At 33.0% G+C, this 26,497-nt stretch overlaps 1 protein-coding gene across 1 annotated transcript in view; it reads left to right on the top strand.

The window, feature by feature from the left end:
- EDIL3 (EGF like repeats and discoidin domains 3) overlaps positions 1-26,497 on the top strand; it is a 381,023-nt gene that overhangs the window by 278,846 nt on the left and 75,680 nt on the right. The window contains exons 7-9 of the mRNA XM_033111163.1: positions 6,174-6,329; positions 7,681-7,825; positions 12,079-12,263. Coding sequence (XP_032967054.1) covers positions 6,174-6,329; positions 7,681-7,825; positions 12,079-12,263 — 486 coding nt within the window. The remainder of the gene's footprint in view (positions 1-6,173; positions 6,330-7,680; positions 7,826-12,078; positions 12,264-26,497) is intronic.

The following is a 26,497-nucleotide window of genomic DNA, read 5'->3' as shown; positions in this document are numbered from 1 at the left end:
CTAATGGTATCAGTCTCATATTGTTTAGCAGATTCTTATTATCTAATCTTTTACATGACACTTTTATTATTTATAACAATCCATTGCCCTCATCATTAAAAAAAAATATTACATCAATAATCTATTCTCTAGTACTTAGTAGTCAGTAAAAACAAATTGCCCGTGTTTTATGCAAATTCTGAAAGCATTAGTATACATGATTGCTATGGATTATCATTACTATTTAAGTACTGCATATTTATATAGTACTGTAATGCAATATGCTATCTAATCATCAAATCTGTGTTTTTTGTATAGGAACTCACAAACTACTGCTTGTGGGTGTTCCTCAATAATCATAAAGTAAATAACCACTAAGTGTTTGCTCTTTAACATGATTTTCCTAAAAATAATTTATGAATCAGACATTTATTTTTCTTACTAATTGATCTTAAGTTAATTAAACAAGGATACCATTAGACTGAGTTGGTTTCAATGCCTTTGCAACCTACGTAAGCAAACCACAACCTAAACCTGTAACTGCCTCAGGAATACAAAATTGACACCTAAGGACAACCAATCACAAACAGCCACCTGGGCTTTCCCATATAATATAAGCACTTAAGCTATAGCCAATCAAACAATTCCCTTGCTTTGTTTCCACATCTTCTCTATAAAAGTCTCTCCCCTAGCTCCTGTGGATAGAGCACTGCTAAATACTCAATTTGTCACTGTCCCATCTGAATTGATCTTTGTTCAAATAAGCTCTTAAATTTTTTAATGTGCCTCAGTGTATATTTTCACAATTTTCAATTGGCAAATGCTTCCTAGAGTTTCTTCAAAAAGAAATTATTCCTCTTCCACTTTCCAAGTATTACAAAATTTAAAAAACTGAGTGCTTGTTTTTCAATTTAGTAAAATAAGAAAATAGTTCCTTTTGCAAACTGTGTTTATTTTCATTTTATGTTTGGATTGTTTTTTTTTTTAATATAGTGATACCACCTATCAGTCAGATCCATCCTTGAATGCATTACTTAAGCATATCACAACTTCTGGCAATAAGCTTAAGGTAGAGAAAAAGAATTAGCTATTCATAGAGCTACTCTTAAAGTTAATTGCTTATTTAGTACTAGCTTTTGCCTACATTACAACCATAAATAATTGTAAATGTGTTATTATATAAGTATGTTTGAAATGCTTATGCACTGTATTTTATACTAGGGAATGAATCTCAGAAAGTACTTTTGTATGTAACAGTACTACTACATTAGATAGCCGTACTTAAGTCATTTTCCTGGAGAACAGAAGAATAAATGGAACAAATGACCCCTTCCCTCACTTAGGATATCATTTTCAAACACTGATTTGAGGATGAACCTCCTTATTTCATGACATTATTACTCATTCCTACCTTCCTTCCCATTTCTCTTTCCTTATAAAGGCATCCAACCTACTAGAGTTAATGTGTAACCTTCATTTTACTTTCCCCATGTTGATTTAGACAAGTGACTGGAAAATGCATGATATTTTATGTTGTACATGTGTGTTTTTAAATTTACATAAATGGCATTCTATATACTTCAATCTGTTCTTTTTCACACATTACTATTTTTTCAGATAGCCGTGTATAAATCCAGTTCATCACTTCTGACTCTTAGAAAGTATGCTTATATGTATGTATGCAAGAGCACACACAGACATACATGCACACACATATACATTTTATATTTTAAATATCTGTTCCTATATGGATATTCACTTAAGGTGCTCTTCTTTTAATAGCATAAAAAATTCTACAATAAATTTGTATGTGTTTATTTCTCATTGAGCACCTATGCAAATATTTTTCAGGAGAAAACATTCAGGAATAGATGGCTTCTTTTATGAACAATTAATAGATTGAAGTAATTATGTGAGTTTATACTCCCACCATGAGCAGGGAAATACTTCACCAATACTTGATATTATCATATATATATATATATATATATATATATATATATATATATTTCTTTTTTTCCATTCTATTGGCTGTGAATTGCTATTTTTTATTTAATTTGCATTGATTTAATTAATAGTGAAAGTTTTGGCATTGGTCTTTCCTTTTTTCTGAAATGCCTTTTGCTATCTTCCACTCTGTTTTCTATTGGCTTCTTCATCTCTTTAGATATGTGTGTGTGTGTAAAAACAAACAAACAAACAAACAAACAAACAAACCTGCACATTTCAGATCAGCAGTTCTCAACTGAACCTGCAGTTTACACATCCTTATTCAGGAGGTTCACAGGTCAACATTACTCCGTAGTAGTACGAAGACTTTCTTGGCCATTTTCAGTCTGTCAGTATTTGCACTGATGCCTCAAAACAATAGTGAGTAAAACTGATGGTGCTCAGCACAAAGCAAGACAATAGCACTAAACTGCACTAGCAGTCATGACATTCGTCTCCATCATGCACATGTAGTACCGAAAGAAAAACAAAATCCAGCTCATTTAAGAATATCCTTGATGAAGCACTAATGATTACTTTTATTAAATGCCAATCTTTGCTATATCTTTAATATTCTGTATGATGAAGTGGAAACTACACATAAAGCGCTTCTTTTGAAAGTACTAAAGTATGGTAATTACCTCAAGGAAAAGCATTTGGGAGATTGTGTGAGTTACAATTGTGTGGCCATTCATACAAGTCCTTTTTGAACACAATGTTTTCTTCAAAGAACAACTGACAAACTGTGACTATTCATATCTGGATACTTGGCAGATATTTTCTTGAAAAGGAATAAAGCAGTACTGCCACATTAAGGAAAACAGCTGGCAGTATTTATTGCTAGTGATAAAACTTGAAATTTCAAGTGAAAATTAGAATTTGGGGAAAAATGTAACTGCCAGTGTGAACTTGACAGCTTCCAAAACTTAAAGATTTTCTATGTGATAAAATTGATGGTGATGTTAATGAAAATGACTTTTTGATATTATATAATGTGTCATCATTTAGAGAGTCTGCATAGCTCAGTGAGCCTATATTTTCCAAATGACCAATGCATACTGTTATAAAACCATGCACATGTAAAAGATCTATTCTCCCAGGTTGTCACCTTTCTGTTAAATTTACTTGTGATGTACTTGGTTAAACAGAAAGCTTTATTTTTTGTTGGCGGGTGGCCGGGTGAGCTAATTCGGCTTTCCCTTCATATTTGTGCTTTTCTGATCTTCTTAAAAGAACTTTAACTCTGAGGTCATGAAAATATGTCTCTACATTTTCTTCTATTAGGTACTGTTACTTTTCATATTTGGTCTTTAGTACATTCCAGTCCATCTTCATTTCTCTAGAGAATCAATTTTCCCAATACCATTTACTAAATAATTTTCCCTATCCCTACTGCATTGTAATATTGTCTCAAGTGTTAATATATATTCAGGGCCTCTTCCTGGATTTCCCTTTCAATTTCGCATGCATATTTATTGGTCTCTATGCTAGTTCCACATTATTTTTCATTAAAATGGTCTTGTAACATCTTAGTATATGACAAAACACCCCAAATTGTTTACATCTTTTCCAGGAGGATACCTTTAGCTATTTATTAATGAAAGTTTATTTTTTCCAATGTATAATTTAAAATAAAAACTATAGTTTCTTAGAATAAATTTATCATGGCATAAAATAGTATCCTTCTGGATTTTGATGAAAACCGAACAAAATTTGCAAACAAAATTGAGGCAACGAATTGATTATGCTTCTTATTTACTAAAATTATGCTGGTCTTCTGTTATATCTTTTAATTAAAAATATTCTTATAAGGTCATATGAATTGCTCATTAGGTTAATTCCTAGATATTTTATCATTGCTTTTCCTATTCTAAATAACATCTTATTATCAATATTTTTACTTTAATTTTATTTATATTTTGAATATAGGACAGGTAAGACATCTACATATTTCAAATTTCAAAAGACCCAAAAGAGTATTTTTCAAAATTCTTCTTCCCACTTCTCTCCCCAACTGTTTACCTCCTGTTGAAGAAACCATTGTTAACAGGTTTTTGTTTTGTTTTTGTTTTTAGAGATATTATAATCATATATAAGAAAATATGTATGTGTATTATTTGCCCTTTACAGTAGTATAAGCAGAAGTATACAACACACACAGTTCTGTTGCTAAAATCTTTGTGCCCTTTCCACATAATTTCCAGATAATTGTAGAACCAGTTCTTTGGTACCTAACCAAAACTTGACAAGCAGTGATTTTTTAAATCTTACACTAAGATAGCTCTCTTTCACTCCCTTTCCTTTTCCTTTCCCTTCTCCCCCCTGCCCCCTCCCTCATTCTTGTTCTTGTGTTTAACAACTGAATAGTATTTTATCTTCTGGACTTTTCCATAATTAAATGACTTAGACCCCTACTGATAGACATTTTACATCTTTTGAAATTGTGTTCTATTATGGATAGCGCAGTGGGGAACAACTTTGTACCTATATCAATTTGTCTCTGTATGATTATACTTGTGGGCTGCATTTCTAGAATGAAATTCCTAAGTTTAAGAAAATGCACATTTGTCATTTTGTTTCATGTCACTAAATTTTCCTTCAAAAAGCTGTCATTTATACTCCCACCAGGAATGTACAAGCTTGCCTATTTCTTTACACTTTGCTAATATTGTGTAATTATTATTGTTTTTTTTTTTGTATGTATTTATTTATTTACATATTTTTGCGTTTTCCTGATGTGAAAGGTGAATTATAGTATCTTGGGGTAGATTTAGTTTAATATGTATTATGAGTAAGATTGAATGTTTTTTTCATATGTTTAAGATCCACATCTATTTCCTTTGATGTTAACTAATGAAATCCTTTGCCCTTTTAATTTTTATTGGGTTGCTTTGTTTCACCTATTAATATGTAAGATCGAATTTCTTCGATTAATCAATTCTTTGTTATGATACAATTTAGAAAAATTCAATCACAGTTTGTCATTTGTATTTTGACTTTATTTTGCTTTTTATCATAAAGAAATTTTTAGTTTAATATAATATTTTTATAACTAGTGCCACGAATAGAAAGTCATTTCCATATCTGAGATTATTTTTAATTCTAACAGTGATTGTTGAGGGGCAAGTTTCTTCATGCACATCCTCTACCATTTCAAATGTTAACTCTCAGAGTCTCATCAGAAAGTGAAAAATCCTAATTGCTGACATGAATCTGAAGATTTTTCTGATTTTCTCTGGAAAACGATCTCTGAATTATTAATATGATAGTATATTTAAATATTCCGATTTGTAATTGGTGAAGAGGGGAGCTTTATAGCAATTTGTCGAGAACATTGAAAGAGTACCTTTCTGCTAATTTTAAGATTTTGTGAACATCATAAAGCCATTTTAAATTGAATGGAACAATATTTATTGTTTGCAATATATAAATAAAATATTTTTCTTACATTAGAGCATTTATTTATGATATGTTAAGTATCAAAAGGAGCTCCCTATTTAAATATGAAAAGAATATTAAAATTTTTATTGAACGACTGTTACTCCTGCAGAAAACTATTGTAGGATGATTTGGAATGGGGAGAAAATATGAAGAGAAAATACCAGTTAAAAAGTCTCCATATGGTGAAATGAAGGGAAAAGCAACTTCTTGTTGAAAAACTCTCCATAACCCATAGTGGCAGAGACTACAGTATAAAGGTCCAGAAACTGAAGATATTTCTGCTTGTTTTGTTTATTTATCATTATAATTGCCTTTACTTTTTCTTTTACTCAAAGATCTAAACGAGATTTTGATGTTTTAACTTAAGTGGAAATTTGTTGAAGCCTAAAGCAGTTGAGGCACATTAATAATTACGTTGACATTCAAGTTTCATCATAATGTCATTTTGACAAGGTGATATTCCCATTTTTTGGTTTACTCCATATCATAACCAGCCAATGTTTTCTTTGCTTACATTTTTGAGACACATTTCCCTTTTGAAAGTTTGTTCACAAATATTGCTTTAATTAAAAAATGTTTTCATTAGAGAAAGATTTTGAACCTAAACGGTACATATTTAATATTCATCTGAAAAACATACAAAAATCATTAGCTTTTTGTATTTAAAATCTATACTGATAAATAAAAATGTTCCATTCCCAAAATGGATATTGTCAATACTGTTATACTGAAAGCAATGAATTACCGTTCTCTTCTCTCCTCAGATAAATTTACAAAGAAAAATGAGAGTTACTGGTGTGATTACCCAAGGAGCCAAGAGGATTGGAAGCCCAGAGTATATTAAATCCTACAAAATTGCCTATAGTAATGATGGAAAGACCTGGGCAATGTATAAAGTGAAGGGCACCAATGAAGATGTGGTAAGACTGACTTAACATATTTAACATATTTAATTCAAAAGTAAAATCCCATTAATGATGATTGATTACCAGATAACTACTGAGTCTTCAACAGAAGCTTTCTGGGATTGAAAATTAATTTATGATTTCTTAAAGTTAGACTCGTGGGGGAAAGGGAGGAAGGAGTTTTTCCAAGTTGTAAATGTACAGTGGCTACAGCTTAAGACGTTCTCAGATTTTAATTGGTGATCCTATGAACACTTTATCACAAGGTTAGAATAGTCCTGTGTATGACAATTAAATTTTATTTTAACAATAGCTAGCTTTCGATTTCATTTTATTGTTTTGACAGAATAGCACCATCCTTAATCAAATAACTATGCATCAAAACTATTATTTTTAAAGAAAAATATTATTATTTTTTGATATTGGAAGAAAATTTTGTCATTTGGCAGAATAAAATATTTTAGAGGAAATGGATATAATATTTATGTTCCCTGCCTTTTTATATAGTCCCAGTTTTTATTAATTTTTTCTTAAAATTTTTAATTTAAAGAAATATCAGGACTGCAGCGCATCCCATTTAAAAGCAAGTCATTAGAATAAGCTATAATAAATTTTATGAATGATTTTTTTAAGTTACTGATTTCAATGAATTTAAATAAACTTTTCTGATTACCAGGTTATATAAAAGGTAAAATAAGAATGAGATTTAAAGGAATTAAAAATAACATATTTGATCACTTAATTTTCAGAGGGAACCATCGTTTTTCACTAGAGGTATAATGGTAAAAGAATTACTAGTCTCTTATCCAATGATCTGGGACTGACTAATAAGGAAATAATCCTGAGGAATCAGACCCTAAAGCATCAAAAGTGTGATCATAGTATTAGAGAGACTGAGTGATCAGGAAGCACTAGTTAAAACTGGTTCCAAAACAAACAAACAAACAAAGAACCTATAAATACTAAGTAGCAAAATGGACAGGCCCAGATTAAGTTAAAAGGTTTAACATGACCATTTCTCAGAAAAAAAAAAAAAAGAAGGAAGGATGGGAGGGAGGGAGAGAGGGAGAGAGAGAAAGAAAGAAGCATCCCCCTGGCTCTGAAGGACTGGCCTTAACATTGACAAGACCATCATAACAGAGTATAGATTATACCACAGGACACAGTGCTTTATAGCTTTAATTAGCATTTTATCTATAGGTTTTATATTCACTGCTGATCACAAGGTGCTTCCTAAATGCTCCAGACCCCCAAATTACTTAATCCAATCTTGGAAATATGTTGGGTCCGCTAAAGGATTAACATTTCAAAATAGTTGAAGAAGCTGTCTTAATAATCTTAAACTCTGTATTATCTTTTTACACAGGTTTTCCGTGGAAATGTCGATAACAACACACCCTATGCTAACTCCTTCACACCCCCCATAAAAGCTCAGTATGTAAGACTCTATCCCCAAGTTTGTCGAAGACACTGCACTTTGAGAATGGAACTTCTTGGATGTGAACTATCGGGTGAGTTTCACATTATTTATCCATTATTTTCTTTTTTTAAAAAAGCAAATTTGTATGTATTCTCCTACTAAGAATTTTTCAACAACCAATAGTATTTATTTCGGCTACAAAATATTTAGGGTATGGTTAAGTGAGAAACTGTGTGTGTGTGTGTGTGTGTGTGTGTGTGTGTGTGTGTGTGTTGGATAACCAAGTTCTAAAACATTCTACAGTGGTCAATGAAAATACAACAAATTATCACTGGAAACTTGTCAAATTTAAATATCTCGTTGTTTTTAATAGTAACTGATTTAGGTTTTGTGACAAAAGTTCAGTAAAAACTGGAATCTGTCTGATTTCATAAATTGCAGTTACATTTATGTTAAATGGCATAGAAGAGTAAGCTTTATCTTTGTCCATCTACCATAAGAACTTGTTTATTTGGGGCAGGGGTTATGAAACATGTTAATTTATTATTCCTCCCAAGGAGACAATACTTCAATACCAAGATTACTACTATAAATTCATTCTTGGGTCATTATTTTCTAGCAGCCTGCTTATTGTACAAACAGTGGTTATCTAATGCAGAGATAATCTATCAAAGGATTCAGAGTTAAATAATCCTTGTCTTCCGGGATCATCAGTATTAGATATAAAGTTGAAGGCTTAATGTGTGGATCTCACAGTGATCCCATTTCAGGATAGCTAGATTCCGAACTAAACAGAAAATCTTGTGTAGGCATTTTCACTGTAACATTTTTGTTGGTTTTTATTATATTCTACAGTCAACATTTACAAATTATCTTTGCCACCGTGGCCTGAAATTATTTTGTTCAAACAACTGTGTGTGTTTTTTTTTTCTAAATTAAAGTTTATTGGGGTGACAATTGTTAGTAAAGTTACATAAGTTTCAGGTATACAATTTTGTAACACATCATCGCTATATCACATTGTGTGTTCACCATCCAGAGTCACTTCTCTTTCCATCACCATATGTTTGATCCCTTTTACCCTCATCACAAACAACTGTGTTTTGAAGAAAACTAAAAATTCATGTGTGCCCCACCTTTTAGCATAGTCTCTAAATATGAAAAACTTTTATCAAATTTACAGTAACACTATGTAGGTAAAAATAGGAGGACACATCCCTGCAGAAAAGAACTGAGAGCTTTTTATTTGTTTCAAGAGGTTGCATACAGGTTAAAATGTATGCTTTATATCTGTTTCCCTTATTAAGTTTGTTTGTGATGCTGAGAAAAGGAATGATTTTTAAGCACATAAAAATATTAAAAAACAACCAAAATTTAAAGGAACCCATTACTGTTAAAGGAATTAGAGACATTTAGCCAGATGAATGTATCTATTTTAAGAATCACATTTTGTATTATATATGGGTATCTTTTATGAAGCAACCAACATACGGTTTTAGTACTATTAGTTATCCTAACAGGGATGTTTTCCTTATTTTGGTAATTCAAACCAGCTTATTGACTACCATTGAATCTCAGCAGAATTATTGCTGTACAGTGTTTGTATTGCATGTCACTATATCACCACAGACCAGTGTCATCCCTAAGTCATTCATCATAAAGCAATCAAGAAGAAGCCACAATATGTTGAGGTTTGCTGCAAGCCCCGTGGTTTTTAGTTGCTTAACATCAGCTCCTTCAATTTTTCAGTCATTTGATTCATGAGGGTCAGTTTCTAATACATGGTGCTGTTATACCCCTAAGATGTGAATATATTTTACTTTCAAGTTTGACAAGCGGTTACACCTGACACTTAACAGATTTTAGGTTCTCAAAAAGAAGTTGTATCCATCTCCCAACCCCAGAAACAGATTTTGAACTTGCATACACAAAATACCTCTCTATGGATACTTTTAAAACCTGGGTCACATCACTATAAAAATGATCAATTTTATTGTTAATAATTCATTTTGTTCAGGTGCTATCCACTTTAGTAAAAGAGTTTATCAATTTATACATATGAAATGTAGATGAGAAGGTAAATTTATGGTGTGAGGCAAATTGGAAGAGATTAGCTGTAACACTTAGAAATAACAGTAACATAATATACCAAACTATTTCCCACAATCCAAAAAGAAAATCCCCTAAATTCTCTGACAGAGACATGACTTAAGATGTTTAGAATGAAATGGATCATGACCGTCATTAGAGAAATAATCATTCATTCATTGTTTGAATAAATTATTCAGCACTTCCTCTGTGACAAGTACTTGATATTAGAGTGGGTATGAAATTAATTCTGTGACTAAGCAGAAATGGTCAAAGGAAAGACATACCTTTTCTATGCAATATTTAAAATACTGTTATATCATAGAAGGAGAAAAACAACTACTCCTTTTCCCCTTTTATCTCTTCTCCAAGCCAAGAACAGTTTTATAAAGATTCCAGTAGCAGGGCAGGGTGTGTTTGCAGGTTTGGTGGTAGTAATAGAAGAAAAAGTCAGAAATTTACTCGTATAATGTAGACAATGTATGTTACCATATCACTGCCTGAAGATAAATGGCATGTTATCAAGACTTTAGAACTTTCTACAATCTGTGACTTTGTCATTAAATTTCTCTCCTCTAGAATTTATATTTGGGATTTAGAGTTATTTTTATCATGGGACTTTGAGTATATGTCTCCTACCTCTGAAACCCAGCAACACTTGTAGTAAGACCAAATTGGCTAACCCTCCATGTCTGTTTTTATCATGTTTATATAGGATAGGCATTTCCTAGCAGGTGGAGGTGAAGGCAGACATGGAGAAGCCTCAAGAAGGAAGAAGAAATCTAGATTGACGAAGACAGAAAGCAATTAATTGTGGTTCAGAACTATTTATCAATGAAGAGTTCTAAACCACTTCTCTTAGAGCCTTGACTTAAAATGGCTTAGTTATTGAAGCAGCAAGCCAGTCATAAAGTATTCTTTAGTACTTTGCCGATTTGGGGTCTTAACATTAAGCTTAATGGAAATACTACAAATAGCTAACATTTACTGAATGCTAGCTATATGCCGGCACTATATCTAAATACTTTATATTTATTAACTAATTTCTTAAAACAGTTCCTTAAGGTAGTGTCTGTTATTATCACCATTTTACAGATGAGAAAACTAAGGCACAATGTGGTTAAATAATGGGTACAAGGCCACACAGCTAGTAAGTGGGGGACCAGTAGAGTATGAGGAGATGGCATTGATTGGAGAAGTTTCCTCTTTTATCTGGCTTTCTCCATGATGAAACATATGTGTGTGTTCCTTGGCCAAAATGTAACAGTGTTACATATAGAAGGCTCAACCACTGGCAAATATCAGAACAAAATCATGTTCCTATCACAGGCTTTGTGAATGGAATTTTGTCATACTTGTACTTCTTCAAGATTGGGAAATCATGTGTATACACACACACACACACACACACACACACACACACACGATTTTTCAAGGACAGACAAACTCAAATTTTGCACCATGTCAAATCTGAAAGTAGCAGATTTGAGAATCTTCCCAAAATATCTAGTATTAGAAGTTATTGAGTATGATCGAAATATAAGAATGTATAAAAATCCTCATCCAGTAATGGCTTTTGCTAGAATTAGCTTATTTTCTTCTATTATCTATTAGTGTAAATCCTACACTTTGCAATGGCTGACACATAGTAGTATACATTGAATCCTTCCAGAAGAAGTCATGTTGGTGCTATAAGAATCAGTGATAAAGATTAACAGGCGTTTCTTGGAAAACATGAAACCGTCCAGTTTAGAACATACCATTGGAGCAGTTTGTGAAAAGGAAGGAATTTTCATTTGCAGTATTATGGAAAGAAATAAAAGAAAACCAAATATACTTTGTGAGCGAATGTTCCATTTTTAAAGAGACAATAAAACTGTTGAAAACAAGAACAGTCATGAGGCTATCCATAATGAGACAGGAGAGAGCATTTCAGTATTGTTTTATTTTGCAAAATCATCTATCACAGAAAAGTATTTTCGATTGTCTGTCTTGTTTTCATCTTTTCCCCAAAATATATTCAGACAAAATAGACTGAATTGGCTATTTTGTTTTTTTTTTTTTATTTTGTTCCAGATTTGTTTCTGATTATAGTCTTTTTTTTTTTTTTTTTTTTTTTTTTAACATAGATGATGTCTCTTTGGGGGGAATCAATAGTATTATGCTTCATCTTATCTTGCCTATCCAAAATGAAGACAAAAAACTTCCAGAGTGATAAATTATTTTTCTCATGGAGCCCTTCTCATTTTCTTTCAGGTTGTTCTGAGCCTCTGGGGATGAAATCGGGACACATACAAGACTATCAGATCACTGCCTCCAGCATCTTCAGAACTCTCAATATGGACATGTTCACTTGGGAGCCAAGGAAAGCTCGGCTGGACAAGCAGGGCAAAGTGAATGCCTGGACCTCCGGCCACAATGACCAGTCGCAATGGTTACAGGTAACATTTTAAAAAACTATTTCACCACCCACTGCCCCTCTTCCTTAGAAGATTTCCTATTGGTGACTTGAATATCAGAGTCTACCTTTATACTAATTTAAATGTGCCTCCCTCTTTGGCTCGACTAAATTGGTAAAAACAGAAATTCCTTATGAAGTCATGTCTGTGCGCTATTTTTACTCCGATGTTGATTTATAGATGCTACTGTCAGATTGATGCAGCAGACTATACCAGATCACACTATGCATAGGTCAATTTGATTGATTATGAGAGCATTTGCATTTTAACTCTCATCTATTCTAATGCTTGCGTCAATATTGGGTTTGAAAGTGTCACAGCAGGAATCCAAACCACCTTGAAATCATGCCACTGACCTGCAGATTGTTACCATAGAATCATGAATCATGACTTATTGCTCTTTCCCTGTGGTTGCTAAGCAATGGAGCAATTTGATTACATTCTCATAAGAGAGCTAGCTTATAGAAGGAAAGCAGAGACACTGCAGAGACTGTTTATCATTTGCAAATGAACTAAGGTTACAGGCTGTGCTTTTTAAAAACAATCTTCTTAAAATGCACTTATTTGTGGAGTACAGTTTAGTATGCACAAATGTGTTAATGTCCTCTGTGACAAAGAAAAGTAAGACAGCTTAATTTCAAAATGAGGTCATTTTATTTGGAAGATATGAGTTCTATTCTTACTGACATTTGCACTCTATTCATGAGTTTTAAAATTGCGGTAATTCATTGTATTTCTGGAAATCATGAAAATAATTAAAATAGGAAATGTCACTCCTTTTCAAACCAGATTTGCCACATCTGCAACTTCTCACCAAATCACCTGAATAGTTTCTTCCAATAGTTTCTTCTCAGTCTTTTCTTCGCTAGGCCTTACTTTGCCTATTCTTGCAGTGAGAAATACTCAGTTTTTTGTTTGCTTTCCCCTAATATCCTATCTAGATCTCTATTGATCTGAAGCTTTATTGAGCTTTTTCATTAGACACCATACTTTAATGATAATTATGTAGGTCTTTCTTCTTTTACTATTCTATGAGTTTTTTTTTTATTTTGAAATATAGTTTTCTTCCCAGAACCACCCAGTGTGATGTTTTTGTCTTTTCAGTGCTTACTAAATTAAACCATTCATTTAAGAAACGTTTATTCATGATGCACCTATGAAGCATTACATAGCGTGATAAATAGTGATGACACATGAGTGAGTAACACCCAGTTCATACTCTTAAGACATTCTTTTTATTTGGTTTGCACGATGCCATACTTTATTTTCTTCCATCCTCCTAGCTGGTGCTTCCCAAAGTCTTCCAGGCCACCCTTACTCTCCTGTTATCTTCCTGACAACCTCACTGTCACCAACTCCACACAATCACTAAATTACTAATACTTTAGTAAGTATTGTTTATTTCAATGACTGAAAAAAGGATTCAGCTACTCTAAAATCATTTCACTTCTTACCATCATCCCCACTGCCACTCCCATAATTTATGCTAGCACCCTCTTTCACGTGAGTTTTTGCAAAAGCCTCCTCACCCACTTTCCAGTTTCTGGTCTCACTCTCTGAAAATCTATTTCCAGAAATTGGAACCAGTGTGATTTTTGTTCAAAATACAAATATGATTCTCTTACGCCCTTTTTAAAACCATCCAATTGCTTTCTATCAGCTTCAGGATAAAGTACAGATTCTTTAATATAACCTAAAGATTTTTGTATGATTTGGTCCCATTTCATCTCTTACCAGACTCTTCTAAATTGTTTCACGTTCTTCAACCAAGCACTATAATTCTCTTCCCATTTCTTCATAAATGTCCTCTTCCTAGAGGAAAAGAATGGAAAAGCACCTCTGCTCACAGCATCCCCAGCCGTCCTTTGGTTAAATCCTTTAGCTAGAATTTGGATACACTTTCCTCTGGGTGCATCCAAGTATGCCAGAACTTAGAATTTTAATTAAGAGGTCAGACAATTAAGTTTGTGAATTCATTCTTAAAATCGTACTACATACCTCATTCCTGAATATCACTATGGTCACCTTTGAAGTACTCCCTTTGGGAAGCTATGCACTGACCAGTGCCTAGTCCACCCTTCAAAGCAATTTTGGAACTCTTTTTCTGGAATGGCCATTAGAGCTGTCATCATATTACACTTGATGTCCTGAATGTCATCAAAATGTCTTCCTTTAAGTATTTTCTTTATCTTCGGGTGAAGAAAGACATCATTGGGGGCCAGATCAGATCAGTAGGGAGGGTGTTCCAATACAGTTGTTTGTTTACTGGCTAAAAACTCTCTCACAGACAGTGAGCTGGTGCATTGTTGTGATGCAAAAGCCATGAATTGTTGACAAAAAGTTCAGGTCTTCTAACTTTTTCACGCAGCCTTTTCAGCACTTCCAAATAGTAAACTTGGTTAACTGTTTGCCCAGTTGGAACAAATTCATAATGAATAATCCCTCTGATATCAAAAAAGGTTAGCAACATCATTGCAACGAGTTCACAAACTAAATTGTATGGCCTCGTAGGCTTTGCTACCAGCTCCATCCCACACAAAATCCAGCGTGAGTTCTCTCCTGTATACTACTGTATACATCTCTAATCCTCTCACTGTAGCATGATCACAGTATACTAGAAATTGTGTTTTCGTGCTAGATTGTTTGCTCCAGCAGAGATGGGACCACATAGGTCTCTTTGATTTTTTCAACGTTTGTGCAGTCCCTAATTAAATACCTGTCACAACACCTGACACATGGTAGGCATTCAATAAATATTTGTTGAATTAATGAATAGTTCAAAATATAATTCATTTTATGGATATGGGCAAATACAGCATATACAACTGATAAGTCCTCAAATTTTAAAATAATATTTGAAAGAGAAATCTAAAATCCCATATTAAAGATCTGGCCTTTATAATACAGGAACTAAACTGTGATAATGCATAGACTTTATGAAGTTTTTAAGGTCTTAATTTGAAGAAACCATGGAAAAACTTCTTTCCATTTGTTAGAATTTCATGGTAACATTAAATTTGTTCTTTGTTGCTATATAATATTTTTTAAATTGGAAATATTCCAGTCATATCTCAGATTAAGTGAGTTTAGCTAATATTATTTGTGAATCACAATGCCATGTGGATTATGACAAAATATTTTAAACCCTGTAAGTAACTCAGACAGGCTGGTAGACTCTAGAATTATCCACATGGGATTACCAATGGCAAATTTCTTTAGAAAGATAAAAATAAACAAATATTTTTACATGAATCAGGGTGTACTCTTCAATGCAAATCTTCATCCATCACTTTTTTTAAGATGGCTTTTCAACTCTCTTAAAATCACTTGCATGCTGAAATATATTCATTCTGTTGGTGATAGATTTTCTGTCTATTCAAGGACTAGTTCTTCCAGTACATGTCTATTTTTTGTTGTGTAAAAACATATTAAGAATCTGTAAGGCAAGATAAATTGACATCTTTACTTATAATTATTTTTTGTTTTTTAATATCATGCAAGAAAATGCTTCAGAATTATTACTGTTTTCAGTGGTTTCTCTTCAACAGGATATCATCTGTTCAACTGTACACTGGGCTATGGTTGTTAGTGTCTTTGTTGAAAATAAGATTGACATTTTTATAGACAATCTATAAGGTGACTTTGTTTTTGAATTGTTGACATTCAGTAAATTTTTATCATTATTTTGAGGCTTCTGAATTTATACATTTTATTTGTGTTTTAAACTAAGATACATCAATTCTGAGAAGTAGCTCTTCAGAAGAGAACCAATGTCTGTCATTTAAATGCCCTTCCTTTGTTATCAATCTCTTGCTATGATTTTAAAGATTTATTTTATATACAACCATATATACCTCTAATAATGAGAATTTTATTTCATTTTAATTGGTGTTTCCAAAACCTATTCAATAGACAACATGTGGAAATACAATTATTCTAAATGAAACCCTGAAAATATATTTTAAGTTCTTATGTATTCAAATATCACTTCAATATTTTATTCTTATTATCACTCTAGTATTTCTTTCAGTCTCTTCAATAAGGTCAAAATCTCAGAAGCTTCTCAAGCAAGTGTTCTTGTGTTATTTTTTAGAAGTGATCTTACCTAACTGACTAGCAGCTTCTTTGAGCTACTGTTAATCGTGAAATGATTGTGCTATTCCTGTATAAACATGGCAAAAATGTGTGTAGTCAAACAGACAGCCCTAAATGAGAAGCATTTTTAGACTTATGAAAAAAAAATACATCTTTGATGTGTTTGATGTTCTCTAATATTTTGATCTAGAAGCCGTACAATGTGTTGTTCAAACCACAGGGATTTTTTTTTTTTTTTTTTTTTTTTTTTTGGTTAAATTGCAAGTTCTGTCTTTCAAAAAATCTAACCTGCATCTAAGTTGAAAGATCATAATCCAGTCATTTTGGATTCACAGTTGGACATTCCTAGCACATGGTAGGGCTAGATTTTAATCCTTGTTATTAAATAAGGTGACATTTAATTCACTGAGATCTTTTATGATCAGACTATTATCTTCTGTATTTAAACAAAAGACCCCGAAATTTTGTTGGACTTTAAGGTGGATTAAATAAGACAAATGATACAACAAAGGAAGCACATAGTAGGTGCCCAGTAAAAGGTAGCTCCCTTCTTTCTCTATCTGATGGTTTTTATAACCTCAGAAGAGCATAATCTGAAACTACCAACTATAACTATAACCAACTATAACCAAAAATGAAGATATGCATACATATTCTTTGCTACTTCCAATAAAGAGTTTCCAATAAAACTATGAAATGTAAAGTAACATGATATTAGAGATGTTGCAAACTATGAGAATTGTTGATAACTTAAATAAATGTACATTGGCAAACATTTTTTTTTTTTTATCAAGGAAGTGTTAGATTTTTCAGATTCTTTACCTTGGGATAATAATAACGTTATTAATAACTTAAAATGAACATATGTCATTTGGCAATGTTTTCTACTGAAATAATATTCTTATTAGAATGGTTGTGTGTTTTTATGTCAATTTTCAGTGGCTTTCAATAGATTGAGTAAATTCCCTTCATATTTGTATTCATATTATACATACTCATTCAAATTCAACATGAAATTGGGATGTTTAATGACATTCTATCAAGGATGGGAGCATTACTGATGATAATCTTATAAATTGTGAGGAAATATTTTGGTATAGTAGATACTATTAAATAAGGAGCACTCTAAGAATTAACTTGGATTGATTAACAAACTCTGTAAATGTCTTACGATAAAAGACATCATAAATTCTCTTGTAGAGAATATACTATGTGTGCCGTTGCTTTATTGGTGGTGACTATAGAATGTGGATAATTTACCATCCATAATGATCTACTAAAAAGTTTTTCAGATTTTAAAATGGGTAGCATAATATAAATGACTAACAGGAAGGAGAATGAAACCTAGGAAATGACCTTTTGATCTATTTCATGAGACATTTGCTAATTTAAGGTAGTCTGCATAGTATTTCCAAATTAGTAGAATTAACAGAGTTGTTAAGCTGCACATTTTAGTGTTGACCTTTGTCAAAATTGCAGCTAACCCTACAGAGCTTCATTTCAATACTAATTTTGTAGAAATGTGTAAGAAAGCAATTGAATTTAAGTTTTCTAATTAAATAAGCCATATTTAATTTAATCCATTTCTGATTTTAAAAGGGAATATTCTAGCCATAAAATTCATAACTTCTTTAAAACCATTAACTTCTCTTGCCCTCTGAACAATTTATTAGCAGAAGAGCTAAAGGAAAGATTTTCAAGGATCAAGCGACCCGTAGGCCACTGGGAAACGTTTGTCAAGATGAAGGAATATTCTCATTTCCAAGTCACTCTTCCAAATTTCATACATAGTAAACAGTAAGCCTGAAAGAAGGGTACAGTTATAAAGCAGATCTATAAGAGATCAAGTATAGATATTAATTTATGTATGATTGTGAAACAGCTTCTATCCTTCATAATGTTAATGTATTTTATAGTATATGAAATGAATCAAAGGATGTCCATATGTGGCTTGGACTATAAAATATCTCTAAAGTTTATTAAAATTTTAATGATACAGAAGGGAATCTCCACTATCCAAATATAAAAGCTTATTGAGCAAAGCAAAATTGAGTAGGATATTTATACAGAAAGTACTTAGAGGTCAAAGGAAAGTGCAGCCAGCATCAGTGTAATATGGCCAGTGCATAATTTGAAGTTCAAAAATCTGATTTTGAGGACTGACAAATCACATCAATATTCTGGGACTCAGGTTTTTCTCTTTATCATCTAAAATGTGGATATTACTAAAAATAATAATAATAATAACTACCCAGGCAACCTTCCCCTTTTAAAAACTCTCCCACCCTAAGATTCTAATATCTAAATGATGATCGGGCCAGTCCAAAGTAATCAGAAAATTATCAGGACCACCAGCTAATTTCTGGTGAAATTAACAAAAACGAAATCATATAATATAATTAGTGTTACAAATATAGCCATTTAACCTCATAATTAACCTTTGAAAACATTAACTTTTATATTATGCATAGTATATCTACTTAATATCAAAAATATTGCCCTACATTTCCACCCATTCTAATTTTGAGTCATTTCTTTGGGTTAGTAGTTATAGCTCTCTAAAAACAGCTTTTTAAAAAAGAATTCCCTAAGACAAGGCAATAAGACATATTAAGCTATTATGATGTACTAATACACTAGCATTTACATATAGCAAATCATGAAAAATACACAAAGCAATAGTTTCTGGTGGCAGCTATCGGAAGCAGTAGATTAGATTAAGTACAGAGTGCCATTTTGGAAAGGTAAGCCTCCATGGTACATAAAAACTGGACGGGGGCTTTGTTGTTCCAAGGTTATTTAAAGGGTTTTGTAATTTTTAAAATTCAAATAAATATTTTTGAGACACCTGTTATAACAAAACACAATGCCAGATGCAAGGAACTGAAAGATATATTTGGCACGTGTCTGTCTGCATATATGACTATTGATGCCCTAATTCTCATGAATTCAACAGTGCAAAAGCAATAAACAGGAATGTGGGAAGTTGGATGCTTCTGCTTAGAAGTACTATTTGAAACCGTTGAAAAACCAAACAGCAGGACTTACAACAATAGTATGTGCACAGCAGGCCCATTCATGTTTTTATGATAATGAGAATTAAATGACTTCCGATTCCTTTGTGTGCAAATGAATTTTAATCTGTGACATATTAGTTTTCTTTGTATTAATGAAATACAGTTATAAGAATGGTAACCATTCTCCTCTAAAATTATGAGTTGAAATATGACAATGGGCAAAATTTAGAACTCGGGAATACAGTTTCAAATAAGATGAGCATTAGTAAAGGCTTTCAGATAAAATGGGAATCAACTTTAACCTATGATCTCATATTGTCTTCAAAATAGACTTCTGCATGACTAAAGTGTCTGTTTCATGAGGCTACAGAGTCTGAGAGGTTTGCTAAAGATTGCATGGCTAGTCAGCAGTGGAAGGGGAACTGAACGCACGCCAGGAAGCTCATATGACGATTTTTACCACACTATTTTGTAGACCATGTAGTGAGTGAGATGACGCCTTTTTACAGGGGATGTTTATTAGATTAGGAAGCTCTTTTAGTACTGATCAGCCTACCCATACGGTGTTTCCCCGAAAATAAGACCTAGCCGGACATTCATCTCTAATGAATCTTTTGGAGCAAAAATAATTATATAAGACCTGGTATTATATTATATTGTATTATATTATATTATATTATATTATATTATATTATATTATATTATATTATATTATATTATATTATATTATATTATATTATTATATTCCCAGTCTTATAGTAAAATAAGACCGGGTCTTATATTAATTTTTGCTTCAAAAGACGCATTATTGCTGATTGTCCAGATAGGCCTTATTTTCGGGAAACACGGTAGTTCTGGCCATACCTGTCTTGAAGAAGAGCTTGTAGTACATCTGTGACTCCAGATTGCCCTCCAAATCTGTGGTTCCACACTATAAAAATTGCATATCCCTTACAGCGTTACTGAACATTGAACACACACATTAAATATTTAGATAGTGCAATTTATATTTTTGGGGGGGTAAGATAAAACAAATAGGAAATAGGGTGGAAATTATGATTTTTTTCTTTCTACGCCTCTGTGGCTTGTCCTTTGTGCACACAGCACATTTTAAAGAACACTGCTCTACCCAACACTGTCGGTCATAGTCAAGCTCACCTGCTCCACCTGCTTCGGTTTATCCTAGAGACCTTTGTCATTTTTCTTCAAAGGCAGTAATGCTATTATGAGTAGGTCATTAAATTTTCATAACATTCATGATTAAGGTATCTCTCATTTATGAAGTATTTATTTGCTCGCTAATGTCAACATAAAATAAATTTATTTTGAGCATATGCGGCATTCATTTTCTCTTTCACTATTAGAATACCATTTCTGTGGAGGAAACACGCCTCGGTGAAGTGACTTTTAAATCTCTAGTATCTTTGTTTTATACTGCTGTTGTAGTTTATTGGCATGGTATGACTCCTGGAGAGTGCAAGCCCACTTAACCCTGACCATTTCTGTATTATCCTTTGGTTAGAATCTTCTCTGAAATCTTTTAAGATGTGCCTAAGGACATATCTGCCTATACCTTTCAATTAATCAATTTCTAGAATTAGTGTATTTTTAGAGACAGATAGGTATCAATTTTCGTGGGTAAGACAGACTGTGGCCTCAGTGTCAAGGCGAACCCGAGTTTTCACTTCTTAATTCAGCATAGCCTCCTTGCCCAGGTTTGTCAAGATCTCTGATGCTGCTCCCTCCATTTGGCCTACCTCTACTTCCTGTGAGTCCTGGTGCATTTCTGACTGCCCTCTTCTCACCTGAGATTTCCTACATCTTTGCTGTTTGGTTTTTCCACTCTTTGGCCTTGCATTCTAACTCCAGCCTGCCCTCTAAAGGTTAATTGCCTATTTATCATCAGCTCACTTTATCTTTGTGGAAGTTTCAGCCCCACCCTGGTTCTCAGAGGCCCACCTTGACTACCAGCTTCTCTGGACACCTGGGTCCAACTTGCTGCCATAGCTGAACTCAATCTTAGTTTACTTGGTTCCTGGACCTGGCACTCACAATTTCTATTTTTTCCAATGTTTTTTTTCTTTGGATCGTTCTACTACCAGAATTCAGTCCTCCTGCCTACAGACTGTTTCTAAAAGGTCCTCCCTTTCTCAGTCTATGAACTCTTTCATCCTAAAAAGGCAGTACTCTAAAAGAAATATTAAGTTCCCTTTCTCCTCAAATGATCAATTTTATCATCATTTCCCAAAATGTATTCTGAAAAACACTTTTTCCCTTAGATTCTCAAAAAAGGAAAAAAAAATTGTGCTGAAAAATGTTTAGTAAAGTCTATATCCTCTTCTCTGTTATTACTGATCCAGATGTATATTAACATAGGATTCTGAAGGGAAGATATTTGTTTTGTTTGGTGATTTTCAACCATATTTGATCACCGAGTGCTTTCTAAAAATAACTACCTTAACATCCCCAGGAGCCACTTTAGAAGATTCCGTATTAATTATATTGCACTTCTGTAGCACCTTGTTTTCAAAGGGCTTTTCTGATCATTTTCACTGTATCCTTATAATAATCTGGGTACATGTAATTATTTGTATAAAGCATTCTGTCTCAAAACATGAAAAAAAAATTTACAGAGGTCATATAATTTAATCCTGTAAATGTCAGAACTTGACCCAAAAATCTAGTTTCTCTGTTTTCTATTGAGTGCCATTTTTTATGGCTCTTTGCTTCTGACATCAAGTAGAATGACTTTAACCTTAGCATCCTTTTTTTTTTTTTAAGATTTTTTTCCATGATTTTTTCAGTACAGCAAAATATATGCAAAATATGTGTATTTGGAAATATGTTTTTCCAGTTCACTGCATTCTTCATTTTTGTGATAGACCTACTCAATATCACAAATAATTTCATCATTTCTGTGTCTATATCTGTACAAACCAAGAATTTAAAATTGCCTAAATGAGTTCAAAGCATTATTTTCATTTCATCTTCAGAAAAAAATGTTGCACATAAGCTAAAGTTAGCCCAGATACACCTGAATAATAGTCAGCCCAGGCCATGAATAAAATGGGCTCTATAAATTGACTACTCTAAGCAAAGAAAGTAACATATAAACAGTTTTGCCTGTTAAGAAACAATTCCTATAAGCTAAAGGGCTTAGCTAGAGAAGTTTACAACTGTACACAAATATTTATTCATCATTTAAATGGTAAAAAAAAACTTCTCTCATTTGTTGAAAAGTACACTTGATAATTTTCTTTAAAACTCTGTTTCGCTCTCACTTAAAATGGCAGAGGATCATCATTAAAACTTATCTTTAAGTATATAAATCGTAAAGTTCTTTGTCCTGCAACTGTTTATACACTTTGGCTTTGCCTTCTCTATGTTCATGGTGTAAAGTTCTCTCCCTTCATCCCAATAAGAGAGGCTTCTGTAACTGACATGCATTAAATTTGAATGTAGAATTCTTGTTACGATATTTACTGTTTTACAGTAAAATGGGACCCTAAACATGAGCAATAGACATTTTGTAGCATTTACTGCTATTGAGCAACAGGAACTTGGAACTATGAAAATATCATAATTTTACAGATATCTTCCTTCAAGATTTTCCTCATTTTAGAAAATCAGGTTATAGTCTCTTTGATAACATGATTTCTGTTGTCCCATACATTTTCTATTGTACATGCTCAGTGGCTTTTGATAGAAAAAGCTTTAAAAGAGGCAGGGCTGTGTGTGTGCATCCTTATTCAATAGAATTGGTTCATGTGCCCATTTGCACTATTTTATTTATGCTGCTAAAAATATATACAAAGCATTACATCCATGGTTATCCAATATAAGAGAAAAACCAAGAGATATTTATCTGTAGTCATATTAGTATCTATTTATATTATAACTTGTTCTATAGTTTTAAAATAAAAATGTATAGATTGCATTCAAAATTGTATTATTGTCATTATGGAATTGTATATGATTATTATTACCATTTTGTATGCCACATAATTAGTAAAACCAAATGTAGTTAAGACAGCATAAGGTAAATGAATAAAATAATAACAAGGGCAATTGGATAACCATTATTCCAGTTAAACTCTGAGTCATCTTTTTCCCCTCTCCCAGCATCCTACCAACGTTCTCTCATGAGAAGCACTGTAGAGTTTTAATCCTCAAAGCTGTAGGATTTGATGGCCCTTCATGAGTACCACAGGACCCATCTGTTCTGTTAGGCATATGCCTGATGATGTGGGAGGAGCGGTATATACAAGAAAATGGATCTAAGTGTACTTAGAATAACACTAGCTGTATACATATGTATGTTTCTACAGCTGCCTCCAGCTCTGTAATGAGAAATAGAGGAAATTCTAGAAGCAAAGCAGTTTTAAAGCCCTCCTTGGGAAAAAAGCACACCACCAGCTGCTTGTACCTTTTTGCATGTTGGTGTCAAAGTCACTTTCTTAAAGTATATTGTGGAGACCTGCGTCAGAGTCAGCTGGCATGGGCTGGTTGAAAATGCAGAGTCCCAAATCCCATCTGCAGGCATTCTAATGTTATTAGGTCTGGATTGGGCATAGACATGTGCATTTTCTGAATATATATCCTGGGATTCTTGCACAAAGTAAAGTTTGAAAGAAAAGGAATTAGTAATCTACAGCTTGACTGACAAGCATACTCATTTAGAGGCAACCATTTAAGTGGAACTAGCTTAGACAAATGTTGACTTGAAAATGATTTGAGCATGACTCCAATTGCAGTTCAGGAATAGAGTATCAGGATACTTCAACTTAAAGGAATTTCATATATAGAGAGTTCAAAATTTTAGGCTTATATTGAATCCAACAACAAATCTTTAGTTTCTCTTAATTCTGTAGGAAATAAGGTATATCAAAGATACACATGTAAAACCAGATCTAAATTTTGAAGAAGAGAATCTGTATTGGGTTCTGTATCTCCAGTAGTCTCTGGTTAGGAACCATACACTGTGTGTGTGTGTGTGTGTGTGTGTGTGTGTGCGCGCGTGTTTACAGCATATTATATTTACATACACATATATAGCATAAAGCTCGAGTATGTGGAATTATGTATCAAGGATTTCTGTTAATTAGTCCTTTAATATGTATAGCATAATAACCTATATTCCTGACAGTCACCATGAGACATTTCCAATTTAAAGAGAGTAAAATATGTTCAGTGAAGATGAAAATTTAAGTTTACTGTTCTTGTTTGATAAAGAGGCCTTGTTTAAAGTAGGTGCTTGGTACATGTTAAAAGTCCTTTGAATAATATTTTAAAAAATTATCAATATATGTGTAGTATATAAGGTAATTTTAAATTAACTGACATGATAAGAAACAGTATTTCATATCTGTTAGGATGGTAGAATCTACAGCAAAATGCTCTGGGTTTAGACTGCTTCTCTGCCACTAACTAGTTGTGTGACTCTGGACAAGGGACCCCGTCCATTAGTGTCCCAATATTCTCATTTTATAAATAGGAATAATAGTACCTTATAAGGTTGTGTTGAGGACTAAATGAATTAAAATAAGCAATGTGCGTACAAAATAATTACTATAAAACCATTAGTTACTATTATTTTATTAATCATAATAAGCCAGTAATCAGTGAAACTGAAAACAGCATTTTCTTTCATTTAAGTTTTCCTGTTAAAACACAGAATGCTTAGTTAATAATTTTGGATAAATGATGAATTTGGAGGGTTATTTTTGTTGTTGTTGTTTTTGTGGGGTTTTTTTGTTTGTTTTGGTATAAGGTGTCCCCAAATAATGCAGAGGACATACCTATACACACACAAAATAAATAATGTTGTTTATCTGAATTTAATATTTAACTAGGAATCCTATATTTTATTTTGTTAAATCCAGCAACCCTATTTTCACTCCGTCTTATTCGTTTTACATCCCTGGAATTTCTAATTGAACTAAGTTATGCTGCTGACATAGTGATGATTTTAGTCAATAGATAATGGTTTTAATAAATTGCTCATCTGTAATTGTTTTGCACTGTACCTGTATTCCAGATGAATAGATATTAGAAAGCCAATAGTTTACTAAATCCCAGATAAATATGCTTAAATTGACCTCCACTTCAATATTATCAATTACTATTTTGTTCCCGGGGGAAGGGAAGAAGCTGTTCTTTATTCTGGCTCTTCTGTTCATGGTGAATTTCTAGAGATAATATGAACCCTTTGGGATCCACACATAAAGCCAGGTGATAAACTGTGGGAGTCAGTCTCTTTCAATATATAGGAACTCAGTATAATATTTTCCATCATGAGAATGGAATGAAGTTGCTAGAAATGCCCCTGAGTGACTCTTAAAGATATTTGGGATATTGTGTCTACAGTTTATAGAAATTGCCACTAGGTGGCATTTAAGATCCTTAAGGTTTTTTGGCTCAGTGAATTCATATTATAAAAAGACACCCAGAGTCTTTAGGACCTGTCAAATCTTGATCCCTCTTCCATAGCTAGTTGTCTGACTTTGGGAATGGCATTTCTCCTGCTCACCAAGCATCAGTTTCTTCCTCTGGGAAATGTAGTCAGTGCCCACTCCACCCGGCTGTTAGAAGAGTGAATGTGATCATGCATAGAAAACGTTCTTCAAGATACCTGGAATAGGGCATCAAGTGCCCCACATGAGTTCACTTCCCTGCCTCTTCCTCAGCATTGAACCACAAACTCTAGATATTAGCAGTACTAGACCCAGTTTTGATCCTACATTTTGTGGCTGTATTATATTGAATCAAAAGACAAAAGTAAGGGGGAAACATAGGCTACTTTGTGTCCCTGGCTTTGAGTCAGATTATTTCATATATTTTAAAAGTTGCCTAGACTCCTGGGTTTTTTTCACCATAGTTCTATTTTACTATCTAAACAATACTATAGACCTCCTTTCCCCACCCCTCCTGCAATATCATCCATTGTTTTATCAGCCCAGCTTTCCTCCTGGAAAATCACTCCCTTCCGGGAGCTATCGCAGTCTAACCAGATATTTGATTTGTAATAGGAGCTGCTAACATAGGAATTCATTAGCCACAGCTGAATTCTTCAGGGGCAGTCCAGAACTTCCGTGCAAAAGGGGA

Source organism: Rhinolophus ferrumequinum, chromosome 7 (genome assembly GCF_004115265.2).
Source record: "Rhinolophus ferrumequinum isolate MPI-CBG mRhiFer1 chromosome 7, mRhiFer1_v1.p, whole genome shotgun sequence".
Lineage (NCBI taxonomy): Eukaryota > Metazoa > Chordata > Mammalia > Chiroptera > Rhinolophidae > Rhinolophus > Rhinolophus ferrumequinum.
This window is presented reverse-complemented; position numbering and strand designations above follow the sequence as displayed.